Raw genomic sequence first — 13,791 nt, forward strand, 5'->3', positions numbered from 1 at the left:
TAACATATACATAACTGGGTTTCTAGCCTAGAGTTCTATTCTCATTTTAGTTTTCTTTTTCTACTTCTAGCTATCAGTCCTCAAATAACATGCTTTATGCTTTACCCCTGAATTATTTTATTGATGGTTTTCTCAGATGCTTTCACTGTACTGTAAAAAATTGTAATAACAGCTATCTAAGGATAATATGAGTTAAATGTGTTCAAAATGCTCAAAAAGTAACATTTTACGTGCCTAACAAGACCTGTGATTCCTTACTGTTATCAGAAACAACAATTCTATTCCTATATTAGCCTGAGGCAACTTTAAGTGAAGTACCTACAGACACTTCACTTTTTTGAGCTGCTGAAGACAGCTCTCCTGAGATGAAAGTGGTGGTTAGCTAGTGGATTTTCGTTGTTCGTTTCTTTAAAAGTTTTATGAATCCAGGATTGCCAATTCATTTTTCTTGCAAGTCTCACATTAAGTAGTTATGCATATGATGATAAGGTTTGTTTTAAGCCCTTGCTGCTATAACACACAACTATTTCCAATAAATAAAAAAGTATTTATTGTCTCCATGACTGCAGAGGTGGAAAAAAAAGTGTCTAACAGTATGTCGGAAAAAAAAAAAAAAAAAAAAAGGTAATTTGTCTTCCCCTCTCCTCCAAACTTAGCTATACAGACCTTTAATGTATGTTTTCCCTACCTCAAGCAAGGCAATGGAGAGAGGCTTGCCCAGAAGCATTAGGCTAGCGATATTGAGAACAATTCCAGCTGCCTGGCTGTGACACAACAATGGTTGTGTCTTCCAGGTTCACTTCCTAGAAAGTGTGAAAGAAATATCGAAAGACACTGAACAACTATTCTGAAATCTCTGCCACACCGCGCAGGTAATTTCTGCCAGCACCGCTTTGGGGATCGATAACTGGAAAGCAATGAGCTATTTTCTGAAGTATGCGTTTATAGGTGGCTTCAGTAAGCCTATGCTTTTGCTGCAGTGAAAGCCCTTTGAAAGCCCAGCTTAAGAACCTCTGTTTAAAAACAGTTTTTAAAAAGTTAAAGGCTGTGAAAAGGGCTTTGGAAACACCCAGAAGCACGTTCCAGCCAGCCTTCACAAAGGATGCCAAATGAAGCCGTAACATTGCCCAAGACCCAGGCAGGGGACTCCCACTGGGGCATTCAGAGAGGTCTTCTGAATGAAGCAAGGGTGGGCTGCGGCTCTTGTTCCTCCACTCCCCCTCTCCTTTTGGAGATGTGTTTGTTTTCTTTACTCCCTTCCCTCTTACAATGCCTGACCTCAGAGTCTCATCTGAATAACCTCCACTTAATCCTCACACTTTTTAATTCTCAAAATTGTTTTGCTTTCTGCAGTAACTGCACAGATATGTATTTATGTACGTTTAAAGCTAACAGTCCCCTCTGAGTCTCACAATCTTTTACAAAAAGCTATAAAAGTATCACATGGCAAAGCAATGATGTGAAGTCAGAAGGTGAATGTCGTCCTTTGAGACCAAGATATGTATTCTAAGTCACAGGAGTAGGGGGAAAAAAACTTGGTTCAATTTTACTAGTCATCTCCTTCCACTGTTTTCACATATGTCCCTGCCAAGATCCCAATCAATGTTTTTTAAAGTTTCAATAATAATAATAATTTATAAACAATGACTAGATTGCTGACATACCTAGAATGGTAGAAACACTTTATGATTTATTTGCATATCTAATGCACAAATGATTATAAAGCATTGCAAGAAGATAAGTCTTAAGTTAGTCCACATAGAAACAGGGGTTTTTGTTTATTTTTAAGAGGTTTGGCTTCTCTTTGCTTTTAGAAAGAAAAACAAAATCACATTTACTCTAATTTATCCTTTGGGCAAAATTAAACCAGAAAGAAGCTGTACCCAGTGAGTAACCAGGGACTTCAAGTATGGTCCTCAGTAATCTCAGTGTGGCTTTGAGGAGTGGGATACAGATGAATGAACCTTTAATTAATACCATGAAATAAGAATGTGTTTTGACAGGCACGTCAAAGTGAAGCTTACAGCTCTGAATGAAAACAGCATACAAGAAATTTATATTGATTTGCTCTGAACTGTTATTTTCTTGTAATTGACCATGTGTTGGGCGGGAAGGGAGTTATTTCATTATTTTTCAAGATGGAGTACTATTTACAGTACTTACAAAGCCATTCCCATCATCATCCAGAAACGGGTATGCCTGCAGCAAAGCACTGACAACAAAGTTGTATTGCTGGCTGTTCGGATACCTGTGCAAACAAGATGGGGATGTAAAAGAAATAGTTGGTGTTACTGATGGTGTTCAAGAGTGTATGGAGTCCATACTGATACACATTAAACTGACTGAATGTTCCCAAATTATTTTTAAGACTATCAATTCCCATCCAAACAAGAACTTCAAGATTTCATGCAAATCTTACTGTTGGCATCAACAGGTTTAAAGTCTTAGCCTCCTCTATTTCAGTAAGCATATGAAGAAGAAAAGCTTTACATTCATTTGAAAATTTACTTCTGCAGCTAATTGGTAATGCCCCCAAATAAACCTAACAATATTTACTTACAGCGATCCTGCTAGGTATTTTGTCATGTCTGCTTGCAAACATTCAATCATCCTTATTCTCATACTGTGATCAGGGCATTTTTTTTCTGCTAATAAAATCTTGACATCATAAGGAAAAGCTGGCAACATATAAGAACTTGTCCAGTGCAACATCTTACATCCTGCAGAACATGATTTCAGATTTCTTCTGAAAAAGATTATATGATTGTGAACACTTCCTCTATGGCAATGCAAGCAAGAAGAAAAGACAAATACGAAGAAAAATTCAATACAAAGTGAAGTTATTGCTATACATATTCAAAGCTTGCTCTCTTGGTTTCTACATAAAAATTACTTACAAAATTACTTACAAAAGCTGCGATCAAAATATATGGAATTTAAAATGGATGTCAAACACGAAATGTTATAGTCAGTAAACACTGCATGAAATGCTAGAAAATGGTCAATAACTGCAAGCAAAAGAAGTCACGAGGGACTTGCTACCATTGCAATATAACTGCATCTTCCTTTTGCAGCGTTTCCTGTGGTCCTGCTAATTTAGTGGTGATAGGAAACCAAAAAGTTTAATAGAATAAATTATTATACAAGATATTAGCTAAAATTGCCCTCCCTAAGGGGAAAGCAGTGAATGGATGAGGACAGTTAATCAACTCAATGAGTGGAAACAATGCACAAACAGCCTGTAAGTACCCACACCTACGGCCCCAGGTAGAGCCATCAGCAGTATTTACAAATGTCACACCCCAGGCGGTGTCAGGCTGAGACAGGAAATCAGCACTAGCTATCTGAAGTGATTCTCTCCTCCAAAGAACCTGTTAAACCCTAATGCTGGAGGAACACAAGGTAAAATAGAGCTGGAAGTAAATCAAGAGCCACCTAAAGGGTGGTAGTGGCATCCTCATCCTCGGACAGCTTCTCGACTGTAGTAGCCTGGAACCAATTAGAAATTTCACATGGGAGGTACCAAAGAGAGCTTAAAAGTCCTGTTATGTGTATGATATCACTGCAATTCATGTTTGCTTGAATTTAAATTGAAGAGAGTAATTTGAAGGCAACTAAGAGACTTATAGAAACATCAGACTTCTGCCACCTGGACACCACCCTGTGTAACCTGTTGTAGGTGACCTTGCCTGAGCACAAGTGTTGGACTAGATAACCTCCTGAGGTCCCTTCCAGCCTCAACCAGTCTGTGATTATAATAATAGAAATCTTTTAAAATGCTATCTACTAAATGTAGATGCTTGCAAAGTACAAATATACAGATATCTATACCACCAGGACAGCGGGGCTTGTCACGTGTGACAGCATCTCCGGAAGACCAATGTCATCATCCTGACATCCCCCCCTTTCTTCTCCTTTCTCCCAGCTGTTATTGCTAAGCATGGTGCCAAGTGGTGCAGGACATCCCTTTGGGCAGCCTGGGCCAGCTGTCCTGGCTGTGTCCCCTCCCAGCTCCTGTGGCACCCCCAGCCTCTGAGGACACTGGCAGGGCAGCACCAGGAGCACGAAAGGCCTTGGCTTTGTGTAAACACTGCTCTGCAATGACTAAAACAACAGTGTGTTATCACACAAATCATTGATGAAAACACTACTTTCATCAAAAAGCCAAAACAGCATCACATGAGCCTCTACAAAGAAAATTAACTCAAAACCAGACACAACTACGATGTGGAAGAAAATACTGCTGGACTACAGTCAACATACATAAGTTTTCACTGCAAAAGCTCTCTTCAGTGGCCTATAGACAAAGCCTACAGCCTTTATTGGGAGATTTTGCTACCTAGCCTCTCTGTAAAGAAAAACCTATGGCTGCCATGTCTTAAAGGTGGCAAAATTGACTACAACTCTAATGGATAGGCATTTGTAATAGTTTATAGCACTTTGAAATACTACTTTTGATGTGGGAGCAGCTCATTTTGGGCCTATATAGCCACAGTTATGGCCTCAATACTTTCTTGAGTAGATTAGCCTATAACTCCTAACCTTGTTGACCTCAGTATGCACCACAGCATCTTGGTGTCTTAATACAGGTTGGTAAAACTTGCAGGCTACTAATACTTTTATCATGCATATAGAACTTTTACTACTTTACAGTCTAAAAATAAGTAAAAACTCAACTGTATGAGAAATTTTATAACCCCAGACACATCCTACTATCCTTTTTGGTGACAAATTATTACAGAAATAATAATAATAAGAAAACAAATTCTGAAATCACTTGGAAAAAACTACTATGCAAGTGAAGTGCAGAAGTTCAATGTAGCATCAACAAGGAACTTTAGAGGATTCACGCTTGAATCCTCTACTTTCATCAACTTTACTGATGAAGCCAATATAGCAGACAGGTCGCTCCCAGTTACTCCATACTATTTTCAACAAGCTGTCATTTAAACTAGCACAAAAAAGGACAGTAATTTAAGATGTACGGTAATTTGTAGCCGAGCATCACTAATTCCTATTGTTCTTAATAACAGTGACTGAATTACCATTTTGAAAAATGAAAAAGTTGAGCAGATTTTCAGGCAAACCTTAGACTACAAGGGCTCTCCATGGTTTCCCTCTGCCACCTCAGCTACAAGTTAGTTTTCCAAATAGGTGTAGTCGTTTACTTCAAGAAAATAATTTTTTGTTGGGTTGGGATGGCTAATAGTCATGGTTACATGGTAATTCTCCCCTCTACCAGGCCCTCTGCATTTGTCAGTAGGAGGAAAAAAAAAAAGACTCCAAGTTTTATTTCATGCTCCAAATTTCTCTTTAGCCTTACTTAATCCAGAGTATGTCCAAACAAAAACTGAAGATTCCTTTAATTTTCATAGTGCAAGACATTTAATATTTTATTAGCTTTTGTTGAAATCATTCCTGTTAGGCTGTCACATTAAATATGTGCTGTAATATTTTTGAATGAAATAAAAGTTTGTTTGAAAAGACAACTCCATTCTAAACATTATTCCCAGAAATGATCACTTGCAAACTTGTTCAACTAAAAGAACAGTTCAGTTAAACTATACATGCACTATGATTTATTCAAATAATCAAGACCTTCCTTGGTTTTGAATAACAGCATTACAGTTAGATTTAGGTACAAAAATATGTAGCCTGCTTCCGACCATACCTCTCCAGTCTTCTAGATTACTTGAGACACAAAGAGAGAGAATTAAGATCCCAAAAGGCAAATTACTACACCTTTTCTCCTGGTTTGTGAGACGTTTGGTGTTGATGCTCAAATAACCCAATGACTGTTGCAGTCCCACTTTCCCCTTGCTGTCACAGGTCTCTACTTTTTCCTTACTGGTACTGGGAATCTTCTAACATTGATTCAAGTTATTTCAAGAAACTACAGTGATGACGTTATTCATTTCTCCCTCTAGGTTTAATTTTCTGAATGTTTAGGTTACTTAACTGGTAAGGTGAGGAAAATTCCCGCACAGAGGAAGCAAGACAGACTCTTTATAGGTAGCTAGAGTATGGAGCTGCATCGAAAGAAGCACCTTCCCAGTAAGGACACAACTAGTTAACGAGCTTTTGATCGTTCAGATTTTGTAGATGACCACTTTCCTTCCTGCACTAAGTGACAACACAGTTTCACACAGTTATACCTTTCTCTGGCTCCATTACAGGCTTACACAGCTCATGCAAGGATGTTTACTGAGACATGAAAGTTAATAACACAATTACTCAAATGATCTAGCTGAAGAGTGATCGTTACATCTACTAGAAATTATTCTGATGACCTCAACAATAAGGCTTCTGCACTGAAGCACAGAAACTCTTAAGGAACATAAAAAGGGGCACAATTCAGCAGATTTTCTTTAAAGACAATTGCTGTATATGTGTATGTTTAAAACACATGAAATACAGACCAACAATATTGTTGCATGGGTAATGGGGAAGCATTCTGCTTGCCCGCAGTCCTTGCCAGCAGGGCATGATGAGGATGAGTTCAAACACTGCACTGATACATGCTGATGGTCACCCAACCTGGAGAGGGTTTGCAGCAAGTTCCACTGAGCAAGTGAACGAATGGTGGCTTGCAATCTGGCAGGCCAGTGATGACAGTCATCTTGGAGATGGGAGCCAAACTTAATTAAAAATAAATATACAAAGAGCGACAAAATAGAATAAGCCCAGATTTATGTGGACACCAGCACCAATACAATGGGAACGGCCTTATTAGTATATTGACAACTTGCAGGCCCAGATTTAATTGAACGCCAAAAATATCTTCTAAACTTGCAGCAAATGAGAAGTGTAAGGCTGTCAAGGTTGGACAGAGGGTGTTATTCTGCTTGTGCACACAAACCTGCTCTGAACAAATGACTTGAAGTCTCAGACAGTAAGTCTGTTATACTACAGCTACAGAGCACAACTTTATAGGAAGAACAAATGTACAAATAAATATGTACTGGAGCATCACTCAAAGGCAAACATCTGTACTGTCCCACTGGAAACAGGGAAAAAAAAGGTGATACATTACGTTTGTCCTTTGATAAACAAGCACCTTGAGGAAAGGCAGAGAGGACAACGCAACCAATAAAAGGTTGGTTTTCACAGCAGTGTCAGGTATTTACAAGCAATGACAGCCTCTGTCTTAGCAACAAGACAAACATAGGGCTGCCAGGAGACTGCTAGCACTCCGATAGCAAAAAGCAGGTATTGAGGAAACATATTTGTTGAGTTGCCCTCTGTATGCTATATTGTTGTCTTCACAGAAATGCACTGCTTCAAAATTAATCTTCTTGGGGCTCAACATAAAGACTGCCAGCTTCACTTCTATAGCTGTTAGAAAAAAGTTGTTCTGCAAGAAAAATAAAGTTATACAATAATTGCTGCAGCCAGTTACTCTTTATTTTTGTGTTTAAACAGTCTGCTCTGCTGTCTTTGTAATACTTAGTAATGCGGAAGAATATATAACAGTTTAACAACTGCCTACACAAGTAAAATACTGAGAAACTTTGAGCCAATTCATCAGCAGCAATAATTTGTAAAAGAACAAAGAACACATGATTTCATTTCAAGCGAAGCTACATGAGTTACTAAAGCTGTAGATGCATGGGAAAAAGAAAGAAAAAATTAAGTTAAAAAAAAAAAAAAAGGAAAGAAAGATTGGAGAAACTAAGAACCAGATGCTGTAAATGTAACCTTGGCCAAAGGTCAGTCCCTTGAACTGAACATTTAAACCAAAGTCACTGAACTAAACTAACCCTTGCCAGAACTGGCTCAAAAAGTCCTTGTATGAACTGTTTTGCCACTAAATAAATAAGTGAGGTGGGAATACCCACTAAAGAGCAATGGAAGTTGTTCTTGCTCTTAGCTTCTCTTCCAAATCTAGCCTGGCTGTTGACAGAGGGTTATGTGCCCTCCTTCCCATTCTGAAGAAGACAATCCAGAGTATTTAATTTGTAGAGCCTCCCCCCTGTATTACTATATCTTCCTTTTCCCCATTAATTAGGATTAGAGAAGATAGAAGGAAAAAAAAAAAAACACAGAACTGCACAGACTTTAAAAATTATAAATTTAAAACAATGAACAACAACAAAAAAACTCCTCTGCAGCTGATAAAACAAATACCAGATTAACATACCAAAACACACACAAAAAAAGCCATCATTAATCTGATGTGGAAGAAACACTTTTTACCATGACATTTAATGTATTCTTAGAATAAAACCAGAGTGTATGCAGTGCGGGGAAGGGAGAAACTGTGCAGAAAATCAGCTGAGTATGTATATTAGCAGAGTAAACCAGGGGTTACTTTCATACCCTAGGCTAAGAACATGTCCTTATAGTAAAAGCAATTTTCTGTTCCCATAATCATATTTTTAAAAGAAATATCTTATTCAACTCTTTACAACCTGTTTATAGCCAGCATTAAAATTTCTATCAGTAGCTAAAAATGCAATAAAGGAGTACTGGGGAGGTAGGGAGAGATAACTCTATAATTCCACATTAATCAGTGGGTCAAGTCATAGACATATTTAAACAAGAGCATTCACCTCCAAAAATAGTATTTAACTAGGCACAAAGCTAGTGCAGTAGTTAATGGATGCCAGGGATGCTCAATTCCGTCTTCAGACTAAATCAGTTAGTTAAAACAGCTATTTTGGAAAAAGACATTTGCCAGCTTCTCATCTGACCTTTAAAGAGAAGCCCTCATAAAATTTGCTTGGGTCTTCAAGACTATAAATCATCACAGCTCCACTTATTTTCAGGGCACCTATTGCTTCACGAAGGGGCACTTCCATTTACAGCTGACTTTCTTTTCCTCCTCTTCTACTTCTTTGCCCCAAGGTGAGTTTGCACTGTTCTTTTGCAGTCCCTTTCCCTTAACAGGCCATTATGGGCCTTTGAAAGCTTTGTACTGAGAACATTTCCTAAAGCCAGTCTATTCTGAGTTAGGCTGATTCACACGTTTAAAACTCTGAATGCAGCACAAGGCAAATTACTCACCATTAATTAAAAATAAGTATCCTATAGAAGTAAGGGCTAAAAACCATCATCGCAAAAATATTTAATGGCTTATTGCAAGGGGTTGTTTCACTGGTAACAATGGTGTCAGGATTGTTGTGTTTTGTTGTAGTTTGTTGTTGTTTCGTCCTTCCCAATGTCATAGTTCAAACTTTTGAAATAAAGTCCTACGTGGTTCACTATGCCACCTTCTCTGTTCCCAGAAGTCTCATCATTAACTTTTTTATAAGTGACAAAATAGACAATTCTACAGGAAGATCTCCACTTATCACAGAACAGTGAGGCCATCAGTCACATGTATGGGGGAGAAATGATAGCAAGGTGGGGAATAATAAGGGGAGTAATAAAGATAAGAGAACAATTATCTTGGAAGAGAAACAGGACTCTTCCAACACTAGCTGCCTAGCTCAGAGAGAAAAGCAACCCCTCATCTTGCCTCCAGATTTTAAGGAGGCTCATTTTGACACACAAGGAAAATATGCACACAAAGGGAATCAGCATGCCTACTTTCTTAAGCACTGTATTTAAGGTGCATCAAGCACATGATTTTGTATGTACCCATATTCCACTCAGTAATTAGTTTTCCAGAATGTTACTGAAAGATCTGTGAAAAAGAATTTTTAAGAACTAAAGCAATAAGGACAAACCTGTATTGTGCTGTGATACAGAGAACAACAACAACAAAAAATAACCTCTCATCTGACCATTTCATTTAGTTGATTCGTAGTACACTTCAAATCCTGCTGTTTTCTAAATACACCTGATTAAACCCAAACCTGACTTGCAATACTTAGGACAAGTACTATGTCATTTACAAAAGACAAGTAAAATTTAGTAAACACATTATGAACTTACTTTTGCTTTAGCACTCTTTGATCAATTAGTCCTTCTTCATTTTCAGTTGAGGACAAATACAGTTTCCGCTCCACAGGACTAAAAGTACTTAATATCTGCCTTTCAGTGTCCCTGAAATAAAAAGTAAATAAGTAAAAATAATAAGTCAGTCGAGATTTGTGCAGCTTATGGAAAAAAAATATTTCAGGGTTCTAAAATGCCAGTGGCAGAAATAGAAAAGGAAAAAAATAACACTGAAAAAGCAGGAGTTTACATGGTGCTGATATTGTCTCTTAATCAAACTCAGTTCAATTACCCAACAACTCTTACAAGGAAAACTATAAAAAAATATTGTCCAGCAGTATTCCAATTCCTACACAATAAGAAAACTGGGAATAACTAACCACTACAACATGCTGGTGTGCATGGAGCGTGAATATTGCACAGCAGTTTCTGTGCAGCTAGAACTTTGAACATCCCCCACTCCCTTCTCCCTTCCCCTGGGGCTAAACCCATCTATAACCTTTGAGTCAGTTTTACATTAGTCTGACCATTCTACCGGATCCCTGAACACTACCTGGTCTCCTGATTATTTGCTCGAACTCCAGTCAGTCACTTGCACCAAGAACTACATATATCCACTTTGCTACATGCCAGAAATCCCTACACAAAACCACCGCTCTCTAATTTCACCTTTGCATCCATCTCCCTCCCTCTTGTCCCCTTCCTGTTCTTTCTTCTCCTTTTGCTTTCAGAAGTCAACATCAGCAGTTTTACCCTGTAGGACAGGAGCTACTATTATGCTGTCAAGAATGCATAGCAATCATCAACTGTTTTTTGACTTACAGATGAGAGACGTAGATGAACTTGGTGACTTTGCTAGCCAGATGCTAGAGGCTCCATACTTCTCTGGATTTTTATTTATTTATTTATCCACCATAATCAATTAGGCTTTGCCCAATCATAGCTAAAGCTACAGGGGACCAGTGAACATGATTACAAGCATTCTTTAACATCGGCACATACTGTACAACAATATGTCAATCAGCATCACAGATTCAGTCCACTCTACCAAGAGACCCACAGGCTATTCTCCAGCCGCTAACTGAACCACTTCTCAGAAAGCAGCATAAAAATTTTCTTAGCAAAGCCACCAAGGTGATATCATCACAAGTTTCACTACTTCAAGCACTACCGCTGGAGCCTTTCTGAGACTTGCTAGAACCTGGCTTAGGGAAAAAGTAAACATGCATTAAAGAACTAGATCTTCCACAAGTTATGACACCTGGAACTCTTTGGAGATGACGCAGGTTCTTTCTGTACCTTATCTCTTCAGAAGCTCTGAACTCCAAAGATGCCCTATAAACTGTTCCAGCCTCAGCTACACTCACACATGAAATGCTGTTACTGCAAGCAGCATTACTGTTCGGTAGGTTTATATGGGGAGTTTTCCCTTTTCATGAATCAATACAGCTCTACCGTACATGTTTTTTCAGCTGTCTAGTTAAAACCAGAAAAATCCAGTACTTTCCATATGCGGCTCCTAGCTACAATCAAACTTGGAAGTGGAAAGCACCTTAACAATTACTTGGCAATGTCTATGCATGAGGTCCTCATATGCACATAACAAGTGACAAACCAAAATGCTATTTCCATGTCCTAATCTAAACTGCTGGAGACACAAGTCATGCTCAGTGTTCCTTCAGAAGTCCATTACTTCTAAACAGAAAGTGTTGCCCTATCATACTTGAAACTCTAAGTCCAGTCAATAAATAAGGGTTTTGTTCCTAGCAGAGAGAGGTGAGCTAAACTCACTGAGTTAGCTAAGCTGAGGACAACAGGAAGAAGAAGTGGGCAGGCAGGAGTGTACCATCAAGCACTGGGGTAGCATTCACATGAGAAATGTGACAGGGAAATAAAGCTTACAGCCCTTGGAAGCTCCACAGCAGTTTTACTGACTCAAGACAGCTATGGTGCTGCTCTCTCCCCTGTCCCTTGTGCTGAGTACTGCCTCCTCTGTCCTAGCACTCACAGGAGGAGTTAATTCTGGGAACTGGATTGATTGAGAAACACCACTGCAGGACAGACAAGGTGGTTTGTTTTCACCCGGACTCTGGCACCACAGGGGAAGGGTTAGGAACATGCAACTGTGGAATCTCCGGCTCAGTTTTTGCAGTTGTCCCCAGCACACTATTGTGTGTAACATATGCATACTATTCAAGTGATCAATCTCTGAATGAGGTCAAAAGAAGTTCTTACAGGACTTTGTTCAGACAGACACATCTGTTCACCACAGAGCTACAACATTAAGATAAGCATTCCAGAGTTAGCAAATGACATTTATAGCTGCCTGCATATTAAGACACAGTAATAAAAAGATAAAAGCTATTTTTACTGCAGGAGCATCACTCTACATACAAAACAGCTTTTAATTATCTTTAAAAAAAATTAACTCATCCAAAAATATGTGAGTACAGGCACTTCTGAAATGTGCTTAGGAGTTGTATTATGTGATTCTTGGCTGTGACACAGGAAGTGTTTCAGAAGCAGTAGCTTATTTACCCAACTTCCCTGTAAATAGAAGAGTACCAGTGTCTTGTTTTTCAGACAATAAGACTAGGTAGGGAAAAATTTTGAAGTAAATTATATTCACTAACGTTTGGAGTTCCTAGCATTTTTTTTTCTTTTCAAAGTCTGCAGAACCCCACAGAAAAGCTGTGCCCTCACAATATTGCAACAGAATGCTCTTTGTGAGACATCAAGACCTGATCTGTAGGACTTCAAGCGCACAGGGAGCAATGACATCTGAGAAGCAGTCTAGCCAAACACCCCTGGTGAACTCAAGGATGAAATCTTAATATTCAAAACTGTTTTCAAACTACCTTAAGCATAAGAACACGTCTTCTGTAATCCCCTGCTGTAAAGCCTAAGTACCTCCTGTACTTCGGATGAGGTACAGGACCTACATGCAGTAGTCTTCTTCACAGCAGATGCCTGCTCTACCTCCAGAGGAGCTTCCTATGAATCAAGTGAAGCAGAAACCTTGTGCAAAGAACCAAGCCTATGATAAATCATATATTCAGAGACATCAGCTTCTAGTTCAACTCCCTCCAAGAGTACAGGACCATTTAAACAGGGGGTTTCATAAACGCTTCCAGGAGGACAAAAGGATTTTTCTATATGAGCATTTTAGTTCTTCTCATGAATGCAGTTTGGTAGGAAGTAACCCAATCATCACCATTTAGTACACTTTGCTTTGTACTGTGGAGTCTATGCAACCTGGACTTCCTTTAAAAAAAGCAAATGCTGCAGAGAATGCTCTACTGCTACTGGGCTACTACTATGTGCCAGCGCAGACTTAGTGCTCAAGCCCTTTCCTTCAAAATATGGGAAGGGAATGTGCCCTCGTAAGAAGAGCATTTTGTGCCATTGGAAATCTTTCTCTATTTTCAGGACTCTTGGGATTGGAAGAAATGACAAGACCCAGGATGTCCCTCCTCAAGCAAGACATGAAGAAGAAGAAAAAAAAAACAGAGTAAACCCAACTCCTTCCTTCCTTCCCTCCCTGCCCTCCCCTCCCCCCCCCCCCCAAAACAAAACAAAACAAAAACAGCAAAACAAAACAAAAAAAGTTATTCAGCCAAGATCTGGAGAATACTCAGGGAAAATAATCTCTGTGGAGTTTGTTTTCTAAAAATCTTTCTAGCTCTTTTTTGAGTAGCACGCACTGGTATTATTAAATGCATACACCTGGATCAGATTCAGAGTTTCCTTTGAGAGCTCAGACTTAAATATATCTATGACACAAACATTATCTCTAGATAAACTGTGTTTTTACTCTAAAACTCACAAACATTTAAAAGTAAAGGCCTCAATAGCTTAATGCTGTAAATATAGAAGATTTCTCCTAAAGTAATGGAAGTTTGATTATGC

At 38.8% G+C, this 13,791-nt stretch overlaps 1 protein-coding gene across 5 annotated transcripts in view; it reads right to left on the reverse strand.

The window, feature by feature from the left end:
* SAMD3 (sterile alpha motif domain containing 3) overlaps window positions 1-13,791 on the reverse strand; it is a 35,468-nt gene that overhangs the window by 19,786 nt on the left and 1,891 nt on the right. For 4 of the 5 annotated variants that reach the window (XM_083832555.1, XM_083832554.1, XM_083832553.1 and 1 more), the window contains exons 4-6: window positions 9,880-9,990; window positions 2,561-2,746; window positions 2,164-2,248 (exon numbers count right to left, since the gene is read on the reverse strand). In XM_083832555.1, coding sequence (XP_083688681.1) covers window positions 2,164-2,248; window positions 2,561-2,746; window positions 9,880-9,990 — 382 coding nt within the window. The remainder of the gene's footprint in view (window positions 1-2,163; window positions 2,249-2,560; window positions 2,747-9,879; window positions 9,991-13,791) is intronic. The other variant, XM_083832556.1, reaches the window with a different exon arrangement.

The sequence above is a fragment of the Anser anser genome (genome assembly GCF_964211835.1).
Source record: "Anser anser genome assembly, chromosome: 3".
NCBI classification, from domain to species: Eukaryota; Metazoa; Chordata; class Aves; order Anseriformes; family Anatidae; genus Anser; species Anser anser.